Source organism: Manis pentadactyla, chromosome 7 (assembly GCF_030020395.1).
Source record: "Manis pentadactyla isolate mManPen7 chromosome 7, mManPen7.hap1, whole genome shotgun sequence".
Lineage (NCBI taxonomy): Eukaryota > Metazoa > Chordata > Mammalia > Pholidota > Manidae > Manis > Manis pentadactyla.
Genome location: NC_080025.1, coordinates 104566783 through 104592173, shown reverse-complemented (window position 1 = coordinate 104592173; position 25391 = coordinate 104566783). Strand labels below are relative to the sequence as shown.

Below are 25391 nucleotides of genomic sequence, written 5' to 3'. Positions count from 1 at the left end.
GGTAGAGAAAATGGGAGAAACTCTTCATGATCTTGGTCAGTTCTCTTGCTCAATGAGAAAATGGTATTCTTTGTAGTCACTTTTTCTGGGTATTTCTCAAGTTGCTCCTGTTCTTCTCTGTAGGATCTCAGTACAGGAGAAATGAAACAATAGAGCTAATATTCTTTTTAGTTTTCAAAGAACAACTCATTGTGACTTGAAAGTTTATTGGGTGCATTAGAGGAATTTGCCTGCGATTTGATTCTGCAAATGACTGATTATCTTATGACCTTGACTTGCTACAGGGCTCATAAAGAGTCAACTGAAGAAATCAATGTGCTTTTTCCTGTTTTCTTTCTAGCTGACTCTATCAACTTAGTTTGGAAGAGGGGAAAATACATGGAATGGATGATTTTTAGTTTGTTAGATGTCTTTTGTCTTACTATAATAGATGTACCAAGTTGTTAATAAAAATAGTTGAAAAATAGTCTGAACCTTTACATTTGAGTTGTAATTAATATTCTTATTTTTCAACTAGAGTTGAAAAAGTTTTATTAGTTGCCTAGAGAGGGAAGCATCATGATTTACTCTGCAGTGGAGTTGGTAGGAAGAGATAGATGGGGTATGTGCCCTGCTCTGCAAATAGAAGGAGGAAAACTCAAACAGTAGTGTATAGGGATAAGTGAGACACATGTCTGTCTTTACAACAGAGAGGGTTTCTGATTTATGTTCACATCCAGAGATTTGAAAAGCCACAAACACACTGACATATTTGCATTATTCAGGAAGCATGCATTTGTTGAGGCCATCATCAGTTTTAAAATCTGTACAGGCACCTGTATCCCAATATTCTCATTTCGGGGAATCATATTCATCTTATTTTCTTTTCCAAATCTTTCCTTCCATGCTACTCAGGACAGTGGTGTTAGGCTGTCTTTATACACCAGAATAAAGAACTGCCCTACTTCAGACCGGTCAAAACAGTGGCTTGTATCTGGTGGCTTCTTTTATCACCTCCATGTTCCCACCTCTGCTATTTCTTTCCACAGGGCTTCTTGCTATCACTTGTAGCTGATGCTGGCTGTACATTGGTACACACAGAGCCATAGAAACACTTGAATACATTTACTCATCTTGAGCATAATCGTATTTGAATCAATCTCATAGACTCTAGACATGGGGACCTTATAGGGCATTTGTATTCATTTAATATTTTCCCCTATTTTTGAAAGACTAAGTTGTTTCTAAGCAACTGTCAATGTGATTCATTCAGAATTCTAATGGATTCACAAGTTTTAGAGGACAGTGGTCATAATGGCCATCTCAGTTGACATCTCTGCCCCAATTTATGTTGCATAAGCTACCATAAGACAATTTAGTAATAGAAGAGGTTATAGAATCTTGAGAATTCTCGGTATAGGATTTTTTGAAGTGAAATCCACTCTGTGGCTCTTCATTTTGTTCTTTATGTAAGAACTGTCTTGTCTGGAAATCAAGCATTTCCTTCATTTGGGAGCTTGCCCTGTATGTAATGATATGAAATGATGCCTGCTGATTAGCAAGAAGGGCTCTAAGCAAAGGAATTCCATATTGACAGTCAATGAAGAATTGATTATGATGCAGAAGACTTGTTGGCACTAATGACCAATACATGGTTTTGGCTGCCAATTTACTGATGTAGAAAATGAAATATATCCTTCATGTACACTAGAATGCTCATGTCCACCGCCAGTCAGTGGTTTCTTTCCCCTGAAGGAAAACCTGCCTGGGAAGTAAAATCATATCAGGAAGTTGCTTGGCAAGCTGAGAATGTAAGGAAAATTAGTTGATGAATTGTGACTTCAAGGTATAATATCCTGATACATCTGTTTCCAACATGGGGTTGACCTGGTTAGGGTCCATTGTATGCTTTGTAACTTGACAGTGCAAGAGGCACTCCTTCAAAAAGATGGCACCTCTTTCTAGTCTCCTTTCAACCACATATTCAGCCATCAGGTTATGTTGATATCTTAAGAGTAGATAATCATTTTTGTTTATTTTTAATAATCCTTGATTGCATTTCTGGACCTTAATCTTGAGGAAATGTCTTTGTTTTTAAGGCAGATATTGTCAAACTTTTTCTTTCTGATTGTTTTTTTTCTCTCACTGTAGTTTACAGGTTTTCATAAGCTTTACACACCTCTGAAGGTATGCCCAGACATGAACTGTGGTGGGTACAATACACCAAGGATAGTAAACAGTTCTGGGGACACTAACTGTTACCCTGGCCTTTTCTCTCACACTGGAGACAGTGCTACTATAACAATAACCATGAATCCTTTCTTATTTTAAAAGTGGAAGCTGTACAACTTAAGGGCTTAACTGTTTTTAGCAGTGAATGGTTTGCATTACACCTCCCCATTGATCATATCATTGAAGTCAACATCTACTGCCTTGAGGTAGTTTCTACAAATAGTTAATTAAATCCTTTGGATTTTTTACCTGTTTCCCTCCCAGAGGATATTATTTCTTAGTTCTGGGAAGATATCTCACTGTAGTCTTCTATGTATTAACAAAAAATAGTCCTATTTCTTTAATGAAGGAATTGCCCTTAACATGAGAATCCAGCATCCTTGTGGTTATTTTCCATGAGTGTACAGGGGCCTAACATCTGGAGTCCCCTGGGTGCCATTTAAGATAGGTCATAATAACAACACATGTTCTGATTAATATCCCATTTCCCTTAGCCATTTGTCCGTGAAAACTCCTGTGACCCATTTACTTAACAAATTTATGTGTATTAACAAATGGAGCATCAACAAAGTAAATGCTGAGGTTTAGCAAGAAGATCCATGAAATATTTGTTTTTCAAAACATTTTACATCCTTATTCTCCCAAGCAGTGTGATGACCCAGATGTCTAAGCCCTCCAGTATCTCTGTCAAAGGAGAACAGCAAAAAGTTAATAAATGGAAGTGAGAATTGCAGTATTATTTAGATGCCTGTTATTCTCATACATCTGGATAAGACCTCACTAATTAGATTTCAAAGTTTTTGTTGCTTAAACATTTTGATTAATGACATACTTCTATGTTATTTTCTAGTTAGCTTTTTCCATTCTTTTCTATTTAATTTTAGAAGTTCTGCTGTAGGTTGAACCAACAAGTTATTGTAAATTCAGCGATGCTGAAATCCAACATAATTGTTTTGTGAATGGATTTGAGAGAAAGCTATTAACCAATCCATGATAAGTGGGTGGGAATAGGTCAAATAGGGTGAACATGAAAAATCTCTTTGTTCTTTTTTGCTACAGATTTATACTCCTGAGAGTGTGGAAGTAAAAAGCCTGTTACACACGGTTCTAGCATTGATGACTCATAGTGAATCAGAACAGTTAGCTGTTTTAGTTACAAACATCCATTTCAAACCAATATATTTTTTTATATAGTTTTATGTTCTGTGAATATATTTGCGCTTTTCAAGGAGGGTATGTAATAGATATCCTCGTGGTGAATTATAAAGGAACAAGGTAAGATCTCACCAATTAGATTCTACTAATTAGACATACTACTATTATCCTTTTGTAGATTTTTGTCTTATTGAAATTCACATTTGTAGTATCAAAACAGCAACTTAAACTGTGTGTGTGTGTGTGTGTGTGTGTGTGTGTGTGTGTGTATCTATCTATCTATCTATATATATATAATATGATAAAAGATTGGTGAGGTTAAAAGAAATTGTTATACTAAGGAAAACTTTTAAAGTCAATTCATGCTTTTTATATAGCTAAATTACAGTCTCTTACCAAATAAGTACATAGTAGAAATATTAAATAAAACTATATTATATACTCTTTGTTAATGACAAAAATTAATCCTTCTAAACAATTTTTCCCTCCAAATTATTGGTACATAAGCTTTCATTGTTTCCCTCTATCTTCTAGACATTTTGTTACATTCTTAATGGACCATTGTATTTTTAAAAGAACCTGGTTTGGCACAGAAGATTATAATTTTGGAACTACTGGGGAAAATGTGATTTTTCTTTTTTTTCCCTAATAGGGGATGTTCAGAATTAAAAATAACTTCTTAGTGTTCGTGAAATAATGTTTATCTGTTTTTCCCCCTAGAAAATTAGATTTTGTCAGATTCTACACAAGGGGCTGGAGAAACAAGCAATGTATTTGTCAGAAGAAACTCTATTAACATTATTTAAAAAATCTTTAAAATAACAGCAGCCTTTGGAATGAATATGTGCCAATGCCAGGAGCTAACACTGTCTACATTGTTTGTGCCATTTCTTTTCTAGACACCCACATGCTAGGAGAGCTGTTAAAAATATAATATCAAGCAAATACTGAAGCTTCCTCTTTGTATTTATTCTTAGCATTCTTCACAGAAAAGCACCATGTTTTCCAAGTGATGACATCTGTATTTCATAAGTATTAGCTCTCTCTAATATATACTATTTTTATTCTATACTCAGGAGCCACAGTGAAAACATGAGAGAAAAATGTTTTTCCTTCATTCATTTTGAATCTTTCATTGCTTTTTCTGGACTAATAAAACTGAGAAAAACATGAAGAGCAGTCAGAATGTTTCAGGTCTAAAATCTCAGCTTCACTTAACTTTCCTCTGAAAGATTTCTTTAATGTCTATGGTCTCTGGCTTCTTTTTGGCTTCAAAAATAGCAAAGACTGATCAGAAACAAAACTCTTGTATGCAGACAGCTCAACCCTCACCAGCACCAGAAGAGGGGTAAGAGCTGCTGATGCCTGATTTTACTTAACTCTTAATAGTGGGCCAGGGCCTGGGCCATGTGGAGAGTTGAGTGCTTTAATTGCTTCCATAGTATTAAAGTACTAAGTTCTTAATACAGAGTAAAGCATTTGATAACTTGGGCAGTGTGGGACAGAAGACAATTATTCATATGTTTTAAGTTGGGAAAAAAGACCATGCCACAGAAGGGAAGAGAGAAGGCAGTAAAGTTGAAGAATAAAAGTGTTAAATCATTATTCTCAGTGTAGCACAGATGCCATGGATCAGAAAGATAAACAGAAAAGGAGGGCAAGGGTTGGACCTAAGAACTACTATCCTGGGTACTCTCCTTATTCTGTTTATTGGGATAAATGGGTACATTTTAGATGACTTTGTAGGCAAGGTTTCAGGAAGTTATATTCCCACAAATTTACTCTGTCTGTTCATCTGTCTGGCCATCCATGCATCAATCCATCTATCTTAGTAGGGCTATAGCATTGATATTATATGCAGTGAAATTAATTTAGAATGATCCTACAACAATCATATCCTTTATCATTTGGAAATAAATAAAGAAAAGCATGCAGAACATGCTTATGGGTATTTGATGATACCCATTTAAATAGCTATCTTGCCCTTCTGATCCAGAACAGTGAAATCTATGCCTGGATAAATCCTAACAGCAATCTGTATAATAATGTTTGTTTTTAGTATTTCCTCATTATTAAAAAACAAAACCAAACCAGGACCCACTCAAAAGCCCCATTCTATGGGACTTGAAATATCTAGAAATTATACTAGGCATTTAAAATTGGATTTTATTTTATGCACATTTATTCTTCCCTAGTTGTTTTTCTTGTTGTTGTTTCCTATTTAGCTTCTTACAATTCTTTCTGTTGCTTGCCTGTCATTTTGTTGCTTTTTGTATAAAGTTGACTGCACAGGGAAGCAGCTATGGTAGAGTTTCTGTGACTGAAAATCTCCTATTTCTCTAAATGAAGTTGTTGAAACATTCTTTGTTATTCATTCCCTTGGAGTAAATATATTTCTGTGAATTGGCACAACGTGCCCTTCAGGATTTGGAACCCCATGACTGCCCTTCTGTGAGATGTAAGAAGTCTTTGGTCAAGGGGTGGGTAAGTGGATGGCACTAGCTTAGATATTTTCTTAAATTATCCCATGTTGGTGAAGATATTTTCCATTTCAGTTCATCAATCACTCTTTAAAAGATGGGTGAGTTTCACTGCTTTTTGAGGCCTCCTAAAAGCCAAAAGAGACTTACAATCACTTGATGCAAAGCCGCTATAACAGAAATAGTCATGTATCTCAATTAAATACAGAGTAGTCTCTTACATCTTGTCTTCATGTCCTTATTTTCATATACTTTGTATATGAAATTTCAGTTTAAAATGCTTACCCAATTTTAGTTGACACTGAAAAAAAAATACATAAAACCAAACCACAACAAAGCAAGTATAGGCCGTTTGGAGTTGACGGGAGGAAGTGTAGAGCCAGGAGAGGAGCAGGGCTGATTTATAAGCCATGTGAAAGCTGCCTGCATAGCAGGTGCCCCTTCTCTGGGATATGAGTCCCACCAGGTAACATGCACAGTGGGGCTTTTCATAGAAAATACATATTTTTGACATATCGTATTTTGCTATTGAACAAAAATAAGCAACGTATTTATGATTTTTTTAACTTTTATTTCATGCTATGAAAGTCCAGAAAAAGGGTGGCGAGAAACTTCCTACTCATCATTATGCTCTTTTCTGTCCCATCTACCTCATGCTTAGTCAATTTACTTTCTTTCAATTGAAAAGTAATAATTTGTTGAGCATATGCTATGTGTCAGGTTTTGCACTACATGCAAGAAAAGCTATAAAGATAAAAGATATTTTCCCTGTGCTCAAGGAGTCTACAGATGGGTGAAACATCTTCTTGCAGATAGCTATGGTACTAGGTACCTTACAGTAAGTGCCCTGACATATCCATAAACACAAGTTACTCTGAGTGTGTTTGGGAAGGCAGGGGATGGTCATTCAGGTTGCAGCCCAGCTACAGAACATACGCCTCTTGTTCTTTTACTGTTGGTTGTATTTAATGATAATGAACATCTTAAACACACTAGCTTCCTTTATTTATCTCTTCCTTCCATCCCTTGACTAGAAGGCTGTAGAGGGAGGGTAGAGATCTATAGCCAGCTGCTTCTCATCTCACTCATAAGCAATGGCTAGAAGGAGAGATAATCTCCCCTCAGGGGCCTTTTGGTTCTATTAAGATGCTGGATGGACCTCTTTCCATCTCTGGGGCCCAGCAGTCTGGACAGCTGGCCACTGCTAACTCAGACTGCATGAAAAAGGAGGTACAGGTTCCCTGTTGCCTAATTGAGGCTCCCTGGGTATGACAGTGGTCCTTGTCAGCCGAATCTAGCATTTTTCCAACCAATTGGTCATTTATTAAAAAAATAAAACCCAAACTTATGTCATCACAACAAAATTGGGTTCCATTTGAAGACCTGGAGACTTCTCCTAAAGTGCTTAGTACTGTGACGACCATATAAAAGGAGTCTCATTGCATCTGACCTCAAACTGATCATCGCAGGGCTAGAGCACTAAGGAGGGGCCTCCTGCGTAACTGCCATGTGGACCAAATTGCACACAGACTCTCAGAAACAATATAGAATTGCTAATCCTTGATTTCAACTTTTGTTTCATCTCTTTCCCTCAAGTTCCAGTGAGGCACCTGGCACCTTCTCTCGCTGACAGTGCTGGTATCAGAGTAAAGTGACTGGCCAGAAGTTTTTCTTTTCTTCTCCCAAATGGGTGAAGGTGCTAATGAAGGGTAAACAGACAGAAGATGAGAATGAAGAAAGAGGAACAGCAGGAGGGCTAGATCAGTGGCTCTGGGAAAATTGAGAATTGACAGTAACAATAAATCAGAAAGGGCTCACCCATCTCTCAACTAGTTTGCTGCCTAATTTCAACTAAGTCTTATTTAGGAGAATATGTTAGTTTTTTAAAGTGGGATGGGAACTGTTCCTTATCCCCTAATGACTCCCAACATCTCAGGGGGTGATGGTGCTTATCCATAAAGTCTAGGCCACTGCACTCCTGTCCCTTGGGAGCCCTGCTCAGAAGGGAACCCTCTGTAACTATAAGGCATGGTGGCTTGTGCAGCATGCAACATGTTTGGGAAGCAATAACATAGCGGGTTTTGTTTGTGTGTTTGCTTTTTAAAAGTTTTGTCCAAGCTCATGGAGGTTACATGGGGTAGAGCAGGCCGGGTGAAAAAATCCAGTATTGTCTGTTTCCATGAATTCAGTCCTGTTCCCATGTTTGTTGCCTTCCTCCACCACCTCACTCTGGGTGCCGGAGAGAACGCAGATGATTTACCCATCGTACAGTGACTTCAATTGGGTTATTCTTGGGAGGCTTCTGAGGGTGGGGCAAAAATTCTGAGAAAGGAACATTGTTTTTGGTACGGAAATGGTTGGGATTAGATGAATCTGATTTTTTCCAATTCCACTGAGGCAAATTGACCAGCCTGGTACTCACTGTCATCTTGACTGTAAAAGAAGGTGGCTTAATATCCATATTGCATGAACCGAATGTTTCAACTTGTTTTAAAAACAACTATTAAGGTTTTGAATGTAACCAGTGTTTAAAATGCTCCACCAAGATTTTCCCTTGATGCGCAGAACAAACCATGTTGCATAAAGGAGACCCCAATGACAGGTATTGAAATGTTTGCCTGCCGCCCCCTTTCTTTTCCCCTTAGATTTTCTTCTCTTCAGTCAGACCTGGAGGGTGGAGAAGGGGGGGAAAGGCAGCATTGACACTTTTCTTTTTCTTTTTCTTTTTTTCAGATTCAGAAGAGTAAGAGCACCTCATATACAATAAAAGAGGCTGCCAATGTCTTGCATCATTTTAGCTGAGCTTCATTCTCCTTCTTCCACAAAGACCCATATCTGGGGAAGGTGTACAGCTTTCAGAAACAAGCCCCCACCCCACACACCTTGGCCTTCTCTTGTGCCATCTCCTCCCAGGAGATGATGACTCCCTGGGAGCTGATTTGAGGTCTTAGAACTCTGGGAGATTTTCCCCCATGTACACAAAACAACTTGAGATTTTTGCACAAACAGAAACAAAACATGAAGGGACTTCCTCAGAATCCTTTGCTAATGCCCTGACTTTCAAGGCACATATCGGGCTTGATGAGGACGGACATCCTGGATATGCTGAGAGAGGCCTGAAAAAGCCACCCACAGAGTAATTGCCATTTTATTACTGTCAATGCCATTACTTAAAATTGGTATTTTTGGACGGGCTGCTGATGGTGGCTACAGCCATGCTGGCCTTCATCCCAGTGGACGCGATGCTTCCGGTCTCTGGTTGGTCCTTTTCTGAGTCAGGAACATTCTTTTTCTCCAGTTTCCTTTCAGACATAAAAACTGTTTATATGTCTTTCTTTCCATTTATATAATATGAAATTCTCTCTCTCTCTTCTCTTTTTTTTTTTAAACAAGGAGATTGTCCTCCAGGACTCTTTATTTGATGCTTGATTTATCTCTGCATTCATTAATATAAACCTGAGTGTTTTAGCTGATGACCATACTGTTCAGGGGGAGCCCATTTTCTTCATGGGGCAGCATCCATAACTAAGGGGTTACTAAAATGTTTACCACTGGCTGTCCTCTTGTTTTGAATATCTATAGTTTGACTTAATTATTCTTGTTTCTATTCAGGGAAGTGCTAAGGGAATTAGTATCAGGGAGATATGTCAGATAATTCGTCTTAGTCCTGAAAAATATCAGATAGGAGATGATTAATAGCATGAATCAAAAGGAAGGATAGTAGATGTAGCATGGGAAGAGAATAAAGATACAGCCCCCAAAACCAATTCAAAAGTGGGATCCAATGAAGTGTATTTAATGTGTAATTTCATGGGTCCAAATGGTGTGATTCAGATGAAACCAGTTCTTAACACGTGGTTATGGTTCACAAAGGAACCTTTGAGTCCTTCCCAGGAGAAATCACATGACCTGCTGGTGAGGGGGTGGGATTAGTAACTGGGAGAGAGAGAGTTGACAGGTTTAAGTGTATTCCCCACTGCAGATTTAATTTCTATGTTAAAAACTCACAAAAATAAGCACTTAAGAAGTCTTCTCATTTCTAGTCAAATGTTGCAATTTCTTCAGACAGAAAGGAGACTATGTATGTTGTCGCTGCAGTATTCACCGACAGAAAGATCTGAAGAACTCTGTCGTGTAGAATGCACAGTCAAACAGAGTTTGAACAGGGTTGTTAGGTCAGTTTTACATTTTGCCTCATAATAACACATATTCTTCTGTTCCTCCCCTATTTTCCTAACAGTGACCGCTGTAATAATGTGGTCACAGAATCAAATCAGGGGCCTGCCAGGTCAAGTAAATGATTAAGCAAGCCATGTAAATCATAGTTATTTACTGTGATAAATGGCACTTCATAATGAGCTTTGGTATCAGCAAGGCAGTTAGGATCAGTAAGAACCGTGAGGAATTGGAGACAGTGTATACTGTTGAAAGGAAGAAGTTGCTAGTCAGCTATGGGATTAGTGCTTTGTAGGAAAGGGGGTTCTGGATAGCTAGGATTTTATATAAACACTCCTGATATTTTCAAATATTGGTAACTAGTTGAGAAACTTACAAACACTGTGCTGGTCAAAGAAAACATGTCTGTGGCCTGCATTTAATCCACAGGACATCAGTTCGCAAACTGTGCTCTTTGAGGTGGTATGGTTTTGTACAGGAATAAAACACAACCAGTGCATGTCAGTTCTTGACCTTGGAACCTGAACTTTTTACCTCATTTCTATTCTGTATATTTGTATGTAGAGCTTTGCACTCGGTCAAAATAGAAAGCCTACAGCTTCCCTTTTATACTTTAACAAGGAAGACTAAACAATATTTGAAAAAGGAACAGGAATATAGCCATTTTTCTGGTACCAATAAAGATGGAAGTGTTTTTCATTTGCTCTAAATCATTAATTAGCTCAAAAAAAATGGGAAGAGAATTTCAATCTGTAAAGAACTGATTGGAACGCTCAATGTGAAAACAATAGCTCCATGTAACTCTTAGTTTTAAATTGTTTGAAGGGACATTGAGTAAAAATGCAAAATTATCTAATTATTAAACACATAAAACAATGTAGCGTTGTGCTATAGATTGATACTAGAGTTGATAAAACATTAAAATAATGATCCCAAGTCCATATTGACGGGAAGAACAGTATTTTCAAAGCTCTAGCTCATTTTCTTTGGTCTTTTCATTTTCTTGAAACAGCTTCCAAGAGAGCAGTGATATGGGACACACACAATGTTTCCATTGCATGGATTATGTCATTTTATCTGTGTTACATTGTCACATTGAAAGCAAGGGCTTACACACATGAATTAAGAATTGAGTGGTATATGGGGAATGCAGTAGGGACATTTCCACCATTTACAAATTCCAAGTTCTACACATACCTGGGGGGAAAGTGATAAATGGAGTTGGCCCTTGAGTTTGGGTCCCTATGTCACCAAATAGCTCTACATCCAAGTTTTGTTGATGTGGTGTGCTTGGGTGGCCTAATGACCCACCCACAGGGAAGTCTTTGTTCCATCTTTTATTCATGCCAACCTTCCTTAAGTTATGAGCCCTAATAGGTTATGGCAGCAGGCAAGAGACTCATTTCTAACCCATTAAACTGAAATGGATTTTCTTCAATTGTCCATTTCACTCTTGGAGCTTTTAAAAACTATTGAAAACATCTGACAGGATCCGATGAAGGTCCTGATAGACTTAACAGTAAAATGGTATCTGAACACCTGAGAGCCAAAGAATAATGTAGTGTACCAGTTTATTTCCTTTGTGGAATTAAAGCCATTTTATTTTCTTTTCTGCCTGGAACCTTGCCTTTAATAAATGTGAAATCTAAAAAGTAAAGAGCAATATTATCATAGGATGTGAGACAGAGAGCAGACAAAAAGATGGAGACCAATTTTGTAATCCATATTTTGAGAGTAAGGACACTGGTCTTAGTATCACTTCTACTATGGATCACTTTTGTAGATGATGTATAGATAGATAAATAGGCAGAATATATATTTTCTTCTATTCTTAACAGTTGAGCAGAGATTTACATGATAGAAATAACTTCATCACATTCTCCATGGAGTATGGGGGAAAACAAAAGGAAAAAAATCACAAAATCTTTTTCTTATAATGAGATAGATAAGATTCTGAGATTAAAGCCTATGTATGTACTATTATGTCCCAAATGAAGGGGATTTAGGGAATCCAGGCAGTATTTTCTTTTTCCAGTTGGGAACTTCCTTCTGATTCTGAGATCCCCATCCATCCCAGTGGGGGCTGCAGCACTGGCCCCCCACAGTGCCGGGCACACAGTCAGCATTCAGGAAACACATGCAGAATTGTCCGGCTGAGTTCCACTGTCCATCTATGAGTACACGCAAAGCTCAAATATACCTGAAAAGTTTATCCAACATCTTCAATATGACAAGCACATTGCTAAAGGCTTCCATTCTAAGTATATGCAGACATCCCCTACCTAGAGTGACACAAATAGCTTATTATGAGGGATGGGAAATTGCAGGCAGTTTGGGGAAATTTTTCAGAGCCAAGTTTATTAACAAATTACAAATAAAAACTTCTTTAGTCTCCTTGGATTTAAGAAAAACAAAAGAGGATTTATCTGAAAATGCTCTTCCAAAAGGGGTGATGATACCAATCTATATGAAATACCAGTGGATTTATTTATAATCCAAGTTGTAATGTTTAAACTTCAAAATAAACCCTCTTGGAGCAAATAGGAGGTTCTATATAAACATGGTGGGGAACCATTGCCTAGTTGTGCTCTGCCACCATAATAGTTGATGTAGCACTGAACCACTGCAAAATTCCATGTTAAAGAACATAACATTGCAATAATGATGTTATATTGGATCTTATGTGTGACTAAATGGAAAGTAATACTTGTAATTCATCAACAGTGATTCATGATTAAAGTCCTCATTATCACCATTAAGAAAATGAATTTAATGAAAAAATTGTAACGAGCAGCACAATATTTCTCTGAAATCTCCCTTTGAGAACCAAGAGACACATTACCTGCCAAGACCAGATTTCAGTTGTTATGGTTTTGTCTTATCAAAGACACTGATGGACACAGAGATGACTCTAGAATTAAAATGGTAACAGAGCTAGCTAGGACATTAGACTGAGTTCTGTGAATGTGGGCCTACAGAGATGAGAATAATGGGAAGTCATCCTTTCCATGTCCTCGTTGGACATTTGTAAAAGACTGGATATTCCTTCAGGCAAGTCTGCAATAAGCAAGAATTGTTTTATTGAAAGAATATCTTGCTTTTACATTAAACGAGAGTGGGGTGCAGTGGGAGACCGAGACTGAAAGATTCACGAGAAACCATTTAAACATCATTAATTCCAGATTATTTAATTACCCCCACCCCACCCATTTTTCTTTAAAATATTGCAGATGTATTTAGGATGAATGCACATTTATTCTGGTTTTGTTCCCAAGTGGAAGTGGATTGACACCAGCAATGGCTGGCTTCTCTAAATTGGACAAGCCTTGATTGCCACCCACTGAACCAGGAGAGGCAGGGGGTGGCATGTGGTCCTTCCAGCTCACTCAGGGCACCCTTGCTCAGTCTCTCGTGGGGAGATCTCACCATCTCCATGCGCAAGTGCTGGCTGTTGCAGGCCAATCAGTCCTCATGGAGAGGCCCTCAGCTTGGGTCAACTTCAGCCACAGTTCCTGAACCTCACCCATGCATCTTCCTGGGACCTGGCTTCTGAACCTGCAGAAGCATTTCTCTGTCTGTCATGGCGCAGCATAACTTAAATAAATCCCATTAAGACCCAATAGCTGTGGAATGGCTTTTAAATAGATTGCCCTGGAGGCACACTATTGTGTATAGTCTTTGCTTTTCTGTCATGATCTATCTATTTGTGGACTTGTGTGTGTCCTTTTCTTTGAGTGGGCGTATGTGTGTACAGAAATAGTCACACAGCAATATGTGTAGATTTATAGAAAAGCCTACAGCCATAGGTATTGTCCAGTAACTGATTCTAGAGATAGAACTGTAGAATATACATTTTCCTTTTTTCTTCCTTTAATGATATTTTTATACATTTTTATATGCTGTAAAAATTTTTTTAAATTTTGCTCTTTTCATTTGGAGAGCTCTGTTAGGTTTTTATCAGCTCCGGTACCTGCTGTACAGCCATATTCCTCCCTAATTTGAGTCCTCTCCCTTTTTCATACCCTTTCTTTTACCTTTCCCTTCTTATGTTCCCTCATTTTTCTACGTTTCACAGATTCGTTCTTTTGCCTCTGTCCAGGCAAGCCATTCTGCTGGCGGTATTATTTTAGCACATGGAAACAGAAAAATAATGGAAAAAACAAAAGTATCTTCTTCCAGGGTAATCAACATAAGGAAATGTTGGGTGCCAAGGTGTGGGGTGAGGGGGGTGGGTGGGGAGGTGGGAGTAAGGAATAGATTGGGGAAAGGCAGTGGGAAAAAGGAAATCCTTATGGGAGAACAGTCACCCAAAGCAAGGTGAGCCATTTTGAGGCTAACATAAAGCTATTATTATCTTCCCTTAGTGTAGAGGACAATTTCTGCTGCCTGGGGGTTTTTCTCCTTAGGATACTATGCCCTCACCATGGGTTTACAGAAATTCTCTCCTAATAAGGACACTGGCCATATATGAGAGAATGACTCAGCTCATCTTCTCAGCCATAGATTTTGCTGCTGTTCAGCTGGATTTGTAGGAGATGTCTGTGTTAATATCAAGAATGTATAATAAAATTCAAAAGAGGGAGACAAGCAGAACCCAAATCCCAAACCTCAATCCAAATCATGCTGAACAAATAGTTCTTTGGAGGAATAAGGAAGAGATTTCTGGATATGTTTTGAGAATGCTCTTCCAAAAGGGAAGATGGTAAAATGGACTTGTCTGTTTTATGGCAGTGATAGAATGTACTTTCATGATGTGAAACATGCTTCTAGCAGATAAAATGCAGGTTGCAGTTTGCATTTGTATATCACAGGGCAAGAGAATGGCCATCCTTTCTAAAGAAGAGTGTTTTGTCCCCTATGATGCTGGTTTGTACTAAAACTATTCAAATACCATAGCACCACATTTCCAAATGCAAAAGTAAATCATAAGAATTCATGTAAAACAGAAATGCTACACTGCTCTCAATAAATTAAAGATGTATTTATTGTAACTCTTTATTGCACAGATGAGGCTGACAGTACATCAATGTATAATTTCCCCCCAGCATCTAGTAATGAATAAGTATTTGTATGTTCTTCTGACTACCAAATAAAAACAATGAGTTAATCTCTCAATTGAAATTTGAAAAGTGAAAAGGCTGTTTTTTCTTTTTTTCGGTGATTTTTATTGTTGTCTGTGTTCTGTCCCAGAAATGGGGCTGTCCAAATTCACTCAACCATCTGTTTCTTTTGTATTCCTCCAAATACCACCTAATATCCAGGTGCCACATGCCTTTGCCTTCACACTGGAAGACATACATGGGGCAGCACGTCTCATACAACATTTTTGAGGGATGAGGTGGGTGGGTTATGAGAAACTCCTCAGGGCCATAAGAAATGTCCGCATTCATGGAAAATTAAACTGGCTTCATTATATGTTCTGTTTTCTTCTGGGTATGATGATAATGGTTTTATAATCCTGTGATGCTAGTTTTCAAATTCCAAACATTTTTTTTTTCTTTCTTCCTCTCTTGAAAGAGCTACCTGGGAATATTTTCTTTCTCCCTAGCCATGAACATAAGGAGTCTGACTAGGGAATAGTCTTTACCCCTGTTTGTGGGCGTTCTAGTGGTTTGCATACAGGATGATACCCAGCCTGCCTCCTTCACACCAGCCATAAAGACGGACGCCCCTACTGGTGATGATGCGTGATACACACACACCACCCTCTTGTCTGGGCCACCTCCGTGTGTTGTCCCTGTGTAGGTACTCCACTGGCTCATTACTGTCAGAGGGGACTGAGATGTGCCTCCAAAGCAGCCGTGTTTCCCATATACCAGAACATGTTTCTGTTTCTTCTGAACGCAAAAACAGAACTTACTCATTTTGAAAAAAATAGAGAGGACTATGATAAAATGAAAATCACTTGGAATAATACCCTAGCGGATGATTATTCAGTCAGTTCTTTAATGTATTTCCTTATGGATCCTTTGCTAGTCATTTTTACACAGCTGAAGCCATGTAGTGCAATGCATTTGCATTCATATTATGGTTTATTCACATAACGTTGGATTGTTAAGTACTGTCCCATTTTTTAAAAACTCTGTTAATATAATTTCAGTAGCAACATAATATTTTGTTTTGTGGCTCTAGCCGGTTTACTTAACCCCCTTTTCTACTATTGAACAATCAAGTTAGACGCTTTATGTAATTTTTTTGCAGTTGTAAATAACACAGCAGTGGAGCCTTTTATATTTAAGATCTTGTTGTATTTCTGAATATCTCCCTTGGAAAAATTCCTAGATGTACAATTATTGGGTCACAGGTTATGAACATTTTTTTTCAGATTCCTCATTCCTATGCCCAATTCCAAAACATATTCAAATATTAAAGTGCCATATTTAAATAGCACATACTGTTGCATATCTGAATAGCTGTTGTATTTTGATCATTGTTCCGTGTGGTGAACACAGATCAGCTTTCACAATAGCAAGCATATTACTGATGGTGGTTGTATTGGGGAGGAAAAACATTATTATTAAACAGCCTGACTATGCAGTTCTAATTTATGTACTATTGGGAAGTAATTCTTAGGGATGTACAGACAGGTTTGAAGTCCTCCAAACTCTTTCAGTGATTCCACATCTCTGAGCAGAGAGTGGACTTCTCTTGATGCTCTTTTTGTCAAGGCTCTTAAGGGGCAAAACTGACAATTTGTTCTAAGGCATCAGGCAATGGCTCGTTGCCCTCTGCCACACCCCAAATGGAACACACAGAAGGTGGTAGATGTCCTGAGCAATGGAGATCAGAGGTGGTGGGCATCATGGAGGCCAACATCACACTGTGCTAAGAGAAAGGGATTGAAAATGCCCAGTTGGCGGCCGCTCACTTTCCCTACTTCAGTCTTGCAGCATCCAGCCTGCCTGTAGGATCTGCTTCTGTTATAACATTGCTATTGCTGGACCATTACTAAGGGTGATGCTTGGCTCCTCTTAAGTCACCCTTTCCCAGAAGGCATGGGCTTGTGTGTGTTAACCCTGTTTTGCAGAAGGGAAATTATTTGTTCAAGGTCAAGCGGCGTACACCCCTAGGGCTGACCTCATGTCCTGAGTCTTAGGTGTGTGTATCTGCCCAAGGCAGCAGCCATGGCTGTCACTTGCATCACTGTCCTCTTCTCCACACGCCTGATGAATTGGATTCATTGCCCTTTAGCTGAACCAAAGAAGGACATTAATTTAAAATATCTGAAAGCTATTCGTTTGTCAAAAGATACATCCAGTCATACAAGCTGCAGTGATGACATTACTGCCTGGAGCTGACAGATTGGGTTGTTTACTCTTTGAATGTTCACATGCTGTGGGTCAAGGACAAGGTTAATTTATGACCTTAAAATGCTTATCTCCCAAAGATGACGTATGAGCCAGTTTACATACACACACACACAGCTTTCCTCTGAATATAAACTAATCACTAACACTACATGGCTCTGCACAGTTTGCTAAGCGCTTTCTCATGTGTATTCTTACTTGAGCATCACAATTACATTCTGACATAGCTATTTTTACATTTTTATAGATGAAGAAAATAAAGCTCCTCAATGTCAGCCCTGATGGAGTTGTTTATTCATATTTTCATTTTATCTACCTTATTTATAACATATTTCAGAATTCTAAAAATTACGTAAATGTTGTCAAATTGTTTTAAAACCATTAAGAAAGCAGAATAAAAGCAGGGGCAAAATGTAGAACTGGTGTGGACAGAACAACCAGGGCAGACATTAGGATGCACTTAATGCAGGCTGAACAGGCCTCCCCAGTTCCCAGCGTTAAGTCAAAGATTGGATCTGTGTTTCCTGGAAACCCTAAGTAAAAATGAAAAACTATTTATAAGATTCACGGCATCCATGAGGAGAAAGCGCACCAGTCATTCAGAAGAAATAACGCCTCCCTTGATGGCTGAAAGGAATGTCTTCTGGAGGTAATCGCTGCATGTGGCACCTCTCACTCAGGGCTGCTGAGCAGACTCACCTAGGAACGTTAAAGATGCCATGCCCAGGCCCAACTCCAAACCAATTAAACAGCCTTTCTGAGGGAAGGACCAGGTAGCAGCATATTTTCTTTACAACTCCGCAGATGATCCTGATGTGTAGTCTTGATTGAAAAGCGCTAGCAGAGTGGATTCTGAGTCACTCACAGAAAGCATCCCAACTTGATCTCTACAGTAAATCCCAGAGTGACTTATGTGTCCTAAAGTGGTCTGCCAGCCTGGAGCACTAGGGTACAGTTTGGAAGCTGATCTGGACCCAGGTCTTACAGCTCAGTCTCTGATGTTTTCCCTGGGAATGGGAGCAAGGTGGGGAGGTGGGTGCTAGAAAAGGAAAGTCAGATAAATTGAGTATTATTCTTACGAATGGAACTTGGAGTAAGTTGACAGGTAATTTGGCTGCAGGCTACAGGGTGAAAAATGATTTCGGGAATACAACCTAAGTAACAGGGAGCCAGGCAGAGGCTGACTTAGAATGTAACCACCCCGCAAGGGTCCATGGTACCACCTGAAGGTCTAGAGAAATCACAAACAGGTGTATTTTATGTGTCTCCACCCGCTACCTGTTTGTGACCCGTGAGGAGAGGAGAGGATGGTTTCTCCCTTTTCCTGATGTATTGGGCACGTCATCAAGCATACAGAGAAATAAGAACTAGATACGACATTTTTAGAGGGCTTGCAGTTCTGCTTCTCCCTGACCCAAGGCCCCAGAAATTCCTCTCTAACTCAGTATCTGCCAAGAAGGTACCAAGGGGATGGAAAGCTGCCCCAAGGAAAAGCTATCAAGCCACAGGTTTTGGAACGTTGTAGTAGGTGATTTGAGAAAAAAATTACACCAAGCATTTCTGTGAATTGTGCACCAGCCTGGCAATAGTGATGCTTATCCAGGGAATAACACTGAAGTTGGTAGTCTTGAGTGCTGTGCATGTTTTCATGTCCTCACATGGGCAACACTGCACTTGATCTCTCAGCTTCATGAGAATATCCATGGAAAGTAGCGTGCCTTATTTTCCAATGATTAGACAAGAAGAAGGAAATTTCTATCAGTTTTTCATGCCTTCCTGAAGATCAGAGTCATCTGGGGCACTTGAGAAGCATGTAGGCCCCTCTGGAAATGCTGGCTCACAAGTGCTTGGGCATGGCTGGGAAATTAGTTTTGTTTTTCCTTTTATTAAAACAATTGCATACTTATATACACACACATATACATACATACACACATGCCTGTTAAGTTATGTGTATATATATATATGTAAATGTTTGTCTTGCCAATGGGTTTCAGCCCCGGGTAAGTTCACTATGGATTCAATGTGACCAAAGAAATGACAGTAGAACGTTCTTGGGGTGAAAGAGTTATACCCAACTTTATTTCCATGGTGGCAGGTCAGTCACTAGAATCCCGTTCACTCAGAGCAAGTCTGCATGCAGCAAGCCCGTCTCTGCCTCTGGGCCTCTCTGCCCCCACAGCCATCTCAGTCTCTGCCCTCAGCGCTGCCACCACTCCAGTATCTGCTCTCCTGCAGCCTTGCAGCCATGCCACCCTGTCGCCCAGAGCACTGGGCAGAGCACTTTATATAGAGTCAATAACAAGGTATTGCCCACACGTGTAGTGAGCTAGCCGACCAGGGCCAGGTGAGAATCCTGGACACAGGAACCTTCACTTTATCCAAAATGTTCTGCCAAACAATTTAGCCTTCCCTTTGTTTTGCTCTCCCCTTGCCAATTACCACCTGGGGTCTGCCCTTTCATTCCCTCCTGGCCCACCAAAGATAATCCTTTTACTGACAGGAGTCTTGTTGCCGGCCACAAGACCCTCAGACCCTGAACCGAGTGTCACGGTGCCTCCATGTTTCCTGAGCCCTCCCCTCCACCTTGATGTAATTGTTTAATCCCCACCAGAACACTTTGATGTAATTGTTCTCTCTCTCATTTTGACAATGACGACCTCAGCTTCAGAGAAGTCAGGTTAATTATTTGAGGTCCAATAGTGAGGAAAGGCTGCAGGGACAAAGCAGGAACAACCCCCCGGTTCAATTCTAAATCCAGAACTTTCCCTTCCACAGCTGTGGTTCTCCTTTCTGGATGCACCTTAGAATGATCTGGGTAGAGGGGGCATTAAGGATACTGATGCTGGAGCTCTGCCCAGCACAACGAAAACAGATCCTCTTGGGGTGCCGCTCAGGCGCCTGCACACATAGAGCTTCCCTGGCGACCCTCCAGTAGCCCTGCTCTGTGGTGTGTGCTGGTCCCCAGCATACCAATATGCCAGCTAGGAGATTGACAACGATCATGCGTACAGAGGTAAAGGCATGCGCCTGCTTTTCTGGACCACGGAATATGCGGGCACCCATGACTTCACCCAACCTTCTTCTAAGTGTTGTTTCCAGACTCAAACTTTTATATCATTTGATAACATTTCAGATGAGCGTTGACCTGTCCAATGAGTCTTTCTGCCATCCTGCTTTTCCTCATCCTCTTTTTCCTTTTTACAGGTACAAAGAAGCGTTCTCATGGCTCGCCAGTACCAAGCACTAGCTCCACGAGTCGCCTTACCTTGCCAGGTAGGTAAATGGCATTGTATCATAATCTTAGCAATCACAGGTAACAGAAAGGACTGATTTCTCAGGGGCTGCATTTAACAGTTGATACACTGAGAATCTGGCCCCTTATTTATCCAGTCCACTTCTTGTTATCAGAGAGCTCCGTCTCTGTCATCCACATTTGTAAAGTTCCTGCAGGAGTGGACATAATATATCCATGTTTGGTTCACAATCTTTCCTGCTCACTGATGGAAAGAATAGAATCTCGTTCTTCCTTGATATTCATCAGAACGTGCCATGGAAGTATTTCTTTGAGAGGCAGATGGTACAGGGGAAGGAATGTGAGCCTTTGGTGAAAGGGAGATATGAGTTCAAATCCTAACATTGCCATATTCAAGCTGTGCGAGCTCTGCACTAATTCAGCTTCATGGAGCTCCGTTTTCCCATCTGTCTGTGTGATGACAAGGATTAGAAATGATGGTTATAAATTTAGCATAGAATTGACTCATAGTAGGTGCTCATAGCTCATCTCCACTATTGAAAAATATGGAAGTCACAGACAATCTGTACAGGGTCCCATCTAACATTTACTGGAAAATATTAAGCATTCATGATGACCTTGTGTAATCACTGTTTAATATGAGAGGCACCTATTGGTCATTCTGTCTCCATGGATAAGCTTACATTTCTTTATGACAACTAAATTTTTACAAGTAGATCTTGGAGAAACACATTTGGAGAGAAGGAAAAGTTATAAAAGGTAATCACGGACATTGTAGAAAAATTGAAAAATAATAAAAATTATAAGAAGGAAAAATGTTGTCAGTAATGCTACCACTCATAGCTAACTGATATTGCCTCTCCTTCCAGTCTTTATTAAATACTTTTTCCCCCTAAATTGGAATTACACTCTACATGAAGTTTTTTTCCTTCCTTTTAATATTTACCAGTACACCAGGAGATCTCCCCCATGTTTTTTAATATTTAAAAAAATTTCAGTGATGGACTAACATTTCATATGACTATACCACAATTTATTTATATACTCATTGATATTTTGGCATTTATGTAGCTAGAAGTTTTGTTATTATATATAACCTTACATTCCTGTACACAAACCTACTTCTGAGTCTGTAAGTATGGATTTAGGACAGATTACTAGGTGTAGGATTACTGGCTCAAAGAATATGTACATGTTTGGGGTCTCGACATATTGTTGTTAAATTGATTTTCAGAAAGGTAGTATTATTTCATATTCTTGGTGAGTTTACCATTTCTTATGCTCTTGCTAAATGCTAATATTAATACCTTACTAAATAGATAAGAAAAAATTATATTCATATGTGGTTTCCAGTTTTTTTATCTTTCATTAAAAAAATCTGTTTTCTGATGTTGATTTACCTTTTACATTTCATCTTTCGGGAATTGCCATAGTTCATTCATCCTGGGAGGGACAGTGCCTCGCATTTTATCCCCTTTGATATAGGAATGTTTTGCAATAACCAGTGTGTTATAATTTAATTAGAAGCATTTTTTTTTTTCTTGGTTGTACATGAAATAATAGTTCACTTTACAATCAGTGGCATCTTACATTAGATGAAATATAATCTATGCCTGTCTGCTTTTTCAGCCTCAGTTTCTGGAGCTTCCCCACCCCAGTCAGTAATAGGATTCCATGTCCCCTGAGTTGCCCCTGAACTTTCTTGCCTCTGTCATTCTTCCTGAAACAGTCCTTACTCTTTTCTCCCACTGGCTAATTTCTCTTTGCAGTCCCTCCAAGTCATCTAGGTAGAATTAATACTGACTTATACTGATGTGCTTGTAAGTCTCTCTACCCATTAATAGGTGGTTTTTTCAAAGGTGGGGTCCCTCTTATTCCTTTATGTCCCAGTTCCTGCCTAGGTGGCAAGCACATATTGGGCACTCATTAATGTTTATAAGGCTGGGTACATGGGTATATAAATAAGCACTACCCGATTTAATTTTTTACTATATAGAAGCAGCCATTCTCAGGAAAAGGTTCATTTTCAAGTTTGGATTTACATCAACTGTACTAACTTGCTTTTTAGTGTTGACTCTTGCTGCGCAGTTTCTGGAAGTTTCTTTCATCTTGTCCTTGCCTGTGGTTATTATGTTCTTAAGACTATGAAAGAAAGAGCTTTAAACCAAGCAACTTCACTCTGTAGTGATGACATTTGCATTTCCTTGTCAGGGCATGACATTCTTGGGTCAAATGGGACCTCTGATGTCATCTTGGACATCTACAAGAATATTCAGAGCTGATCTGGTTCCCACCATATTGCTGGGGGCCTATGTGTCTGTTGCTGGCCTGCTGGGTTTCCAAGGCCTCTGAGTCAGAGTCTCAGCCACCTTGCTGGACTTATCAAGCAGTCTGAACTGGTCCCAAATTGGGTGTCTTGAGTGTCTGAGTTCTGACCACATCAAAGCCTGTAGAGATGGTGTGGATTGTCTCAAAACACTTGACAAAATCAACCATGCTGTGTTTAGCAGACACCCTGTACCTCACTCATTATAATGGCCAGCTCAGTATTCCTTCCTACCTCAAGAACACCACATGTTGCTCTCCTCTGGCTCATATGCCTCCATCACAAGCTCCTGGTGCAGGCTGCCCAACAATTTACATTATTATGTTAGGGATACTCAAAGAGTCAAATGGTGAGATAATAGTCCTTAAAAAACTATAAAATAAAATTGGTCAAAAACAAGAACAGATATACACAGAAGAAGAAATTCAAAACCTGAAATTTAAAGGAGCAAACAAACATACACTTTCTGAAATTTTAAAAGACAAAGAAAAATTCAAGGTGGAACACAGCTGAAAAGAGAATAAATGTTGGAAGATAGTCCTTAGGACTTTATACCAAACACAACATAGAGAGGGAACCCTATCAAAAGTTAAAGAACACGAAGCATAATATTTTTAGAAGAAGACATAGGGATAAATCTTCACAGATTAGCCAGTGGCTTCTTAGATGTGACATGTAAAGCCCAAGAAATCAAAGAAAAATTGATAATACAACTTTGTCAAAATTAAAGGCTTTCATATTTCAAGAGGAAAGAAAATCCATGAAATAGAAGAAAATATTTGCATATTATATATCTGATAAAGATCCAATATACAGGATGTGTAAAGAATTCTTACAACTCAACAATAAAAAGACAAATAACCCCATTAAAAAATGGCAGAGGATTTGAATATACACTTCTCCAAAGAAGATATACAAATGGAATGTGAAAAGAAACTCAACATAGCTAGTCATTAGGGAAATGCAAATCAAAACCACAATGAGATATCACTCCATGCACTAGAATGGAAAGAATAATAACAAGTGTTGCTGATGATGTGGACAAATTAGTAGCCACATTGCTGGTGTGAATCTAAAATGGTCCAGTCACTTTGGAAAACAGTTTTGAAGTTTATCAGAAAGTTAAACATAGAGTGGCCATATGATGCAGCAATTCTGGCCCTACGTGTATTTTCAAAAGAATTTGAAAACATGTTCATACAGAAATTTGTTCACAAGTGTTCTTAGCAGCATTACTCATAATAGTTAAAAAGTGGATGCAACTAAATGTCCATTAACTGAAAAATATATTAACAAAATGTAGTATATCCATACAATAGATTATTATTCAGCCATAATAAAGGACTGAAGTATTGATACATTTTATAACATAGATGAACCGTGAAAACACTTTGTAAGTCAAAGGAGCCAGACAAACAAGGCTACATATTGTATGATCCCACTTATCTGAAATAGCCAGAACAGGTTAATCCATAAAGAGAGAAAGTACATTAGGGGTTAGTAGAGGCTGGGGAGAAAGGAGAATAGGGAGTGAATTCTCAGGGGTGTGGGATTTCTTTTAGTGGTGATGAACATGTTTTGGAATTAGATATTGGTGATGGTTGCACAACTTTGAGATTATACTAACTGAACTGCGCTCTTCAAATGGTGAATTTTATGGCATGTGAATTAGATTTTAAATTTTTAAAAAATGAAAGAGGAAGGAAGGTAGATAAACATCTCTAAAGACTCAAATTCTTAGATGGAAAATGTACCTCAGCTGTCATACTTAAATAAAGCCAAATGCATACGTAAAGACATTGTGTGAGACTGCCCAAAATTATATCAAGAATGAGAAAATCTTAAATACTATGAAAAAAGTTGGTTATGTTCAGGGAAGCTCCAAGCAGGTTGCCTATAATAAAATGACAGCCAACTGACAACAAAATTTGCATGACTAATAATAGCTGCTAGAGGACAATGGAAACATATCTTATATGTCTAAAGGAAAATAAAGCCATATATAAAAGCTGAAATAGCTCAATTATTAGTGATGAATGGAGGCAAAGTAAAAACATTTCCAGGTATGCAATGACATAATTTTCCACTCAAAGAGATACTAAGGGATATGCTTCAACAAGAAGAAAAGTGAACCCCAAAGCAAGATAGAAGATAGAAGAATTAACGTGCACACACAAATAAATAAAACAAGTTGGTAAATTTGAGCAATGAGTGACCATAAAAATAACATCCAATTTCTGTGTTAAAATAGGAAACAGAAGCTAGAGGGAGGAAGGTTATTCAACAGAGAGTAAAGGAATGATAAGATCTATTTTATGTTGGGGCAGAACTTTATACTTTTGTAACTTTTTAACACAAAGGATCATCAGTAAAATAATTGAAATGTAACCTAAATCAGCAAATGAACAACAAAGTAAGAGAATATAGAACATGTATCAATTTAATATAAGGCAGAGAGGAAGAAAAAGAAGCAACGAATA

The 25391-nt window shown here is 38.7% G+C and overlaps 1 protein-coding gene across 7 annotated transcripts in view; it reads left to right on the top strand.

The window, feature by feature from the left end:
• The window catches only part of PDE1C (phosphodiesterase 1C), a 479464-nt gene that overhangs the window by 436766 nt on the left and 17307 nt on the right, over positions 1–25391 (top strand). For 6 of the 7 annotated variants that reach the window (XM_036897373.2, XM_036897377.2, XM_036897376.2 and 3 more), the window contains one exon: positions 20537–20605. In XM_036897373.2, coding sequence (XP_036753268.2) covers positions 20537–20605 — 69 coding nt within the window. Of the gene's footprint in view, positions 1–8579; positions 14253–20536; positions 20606–25391 lie in introns of those variants that run through there. The other variant, XM_036897380.2, reaches the window with a different exon arrangement.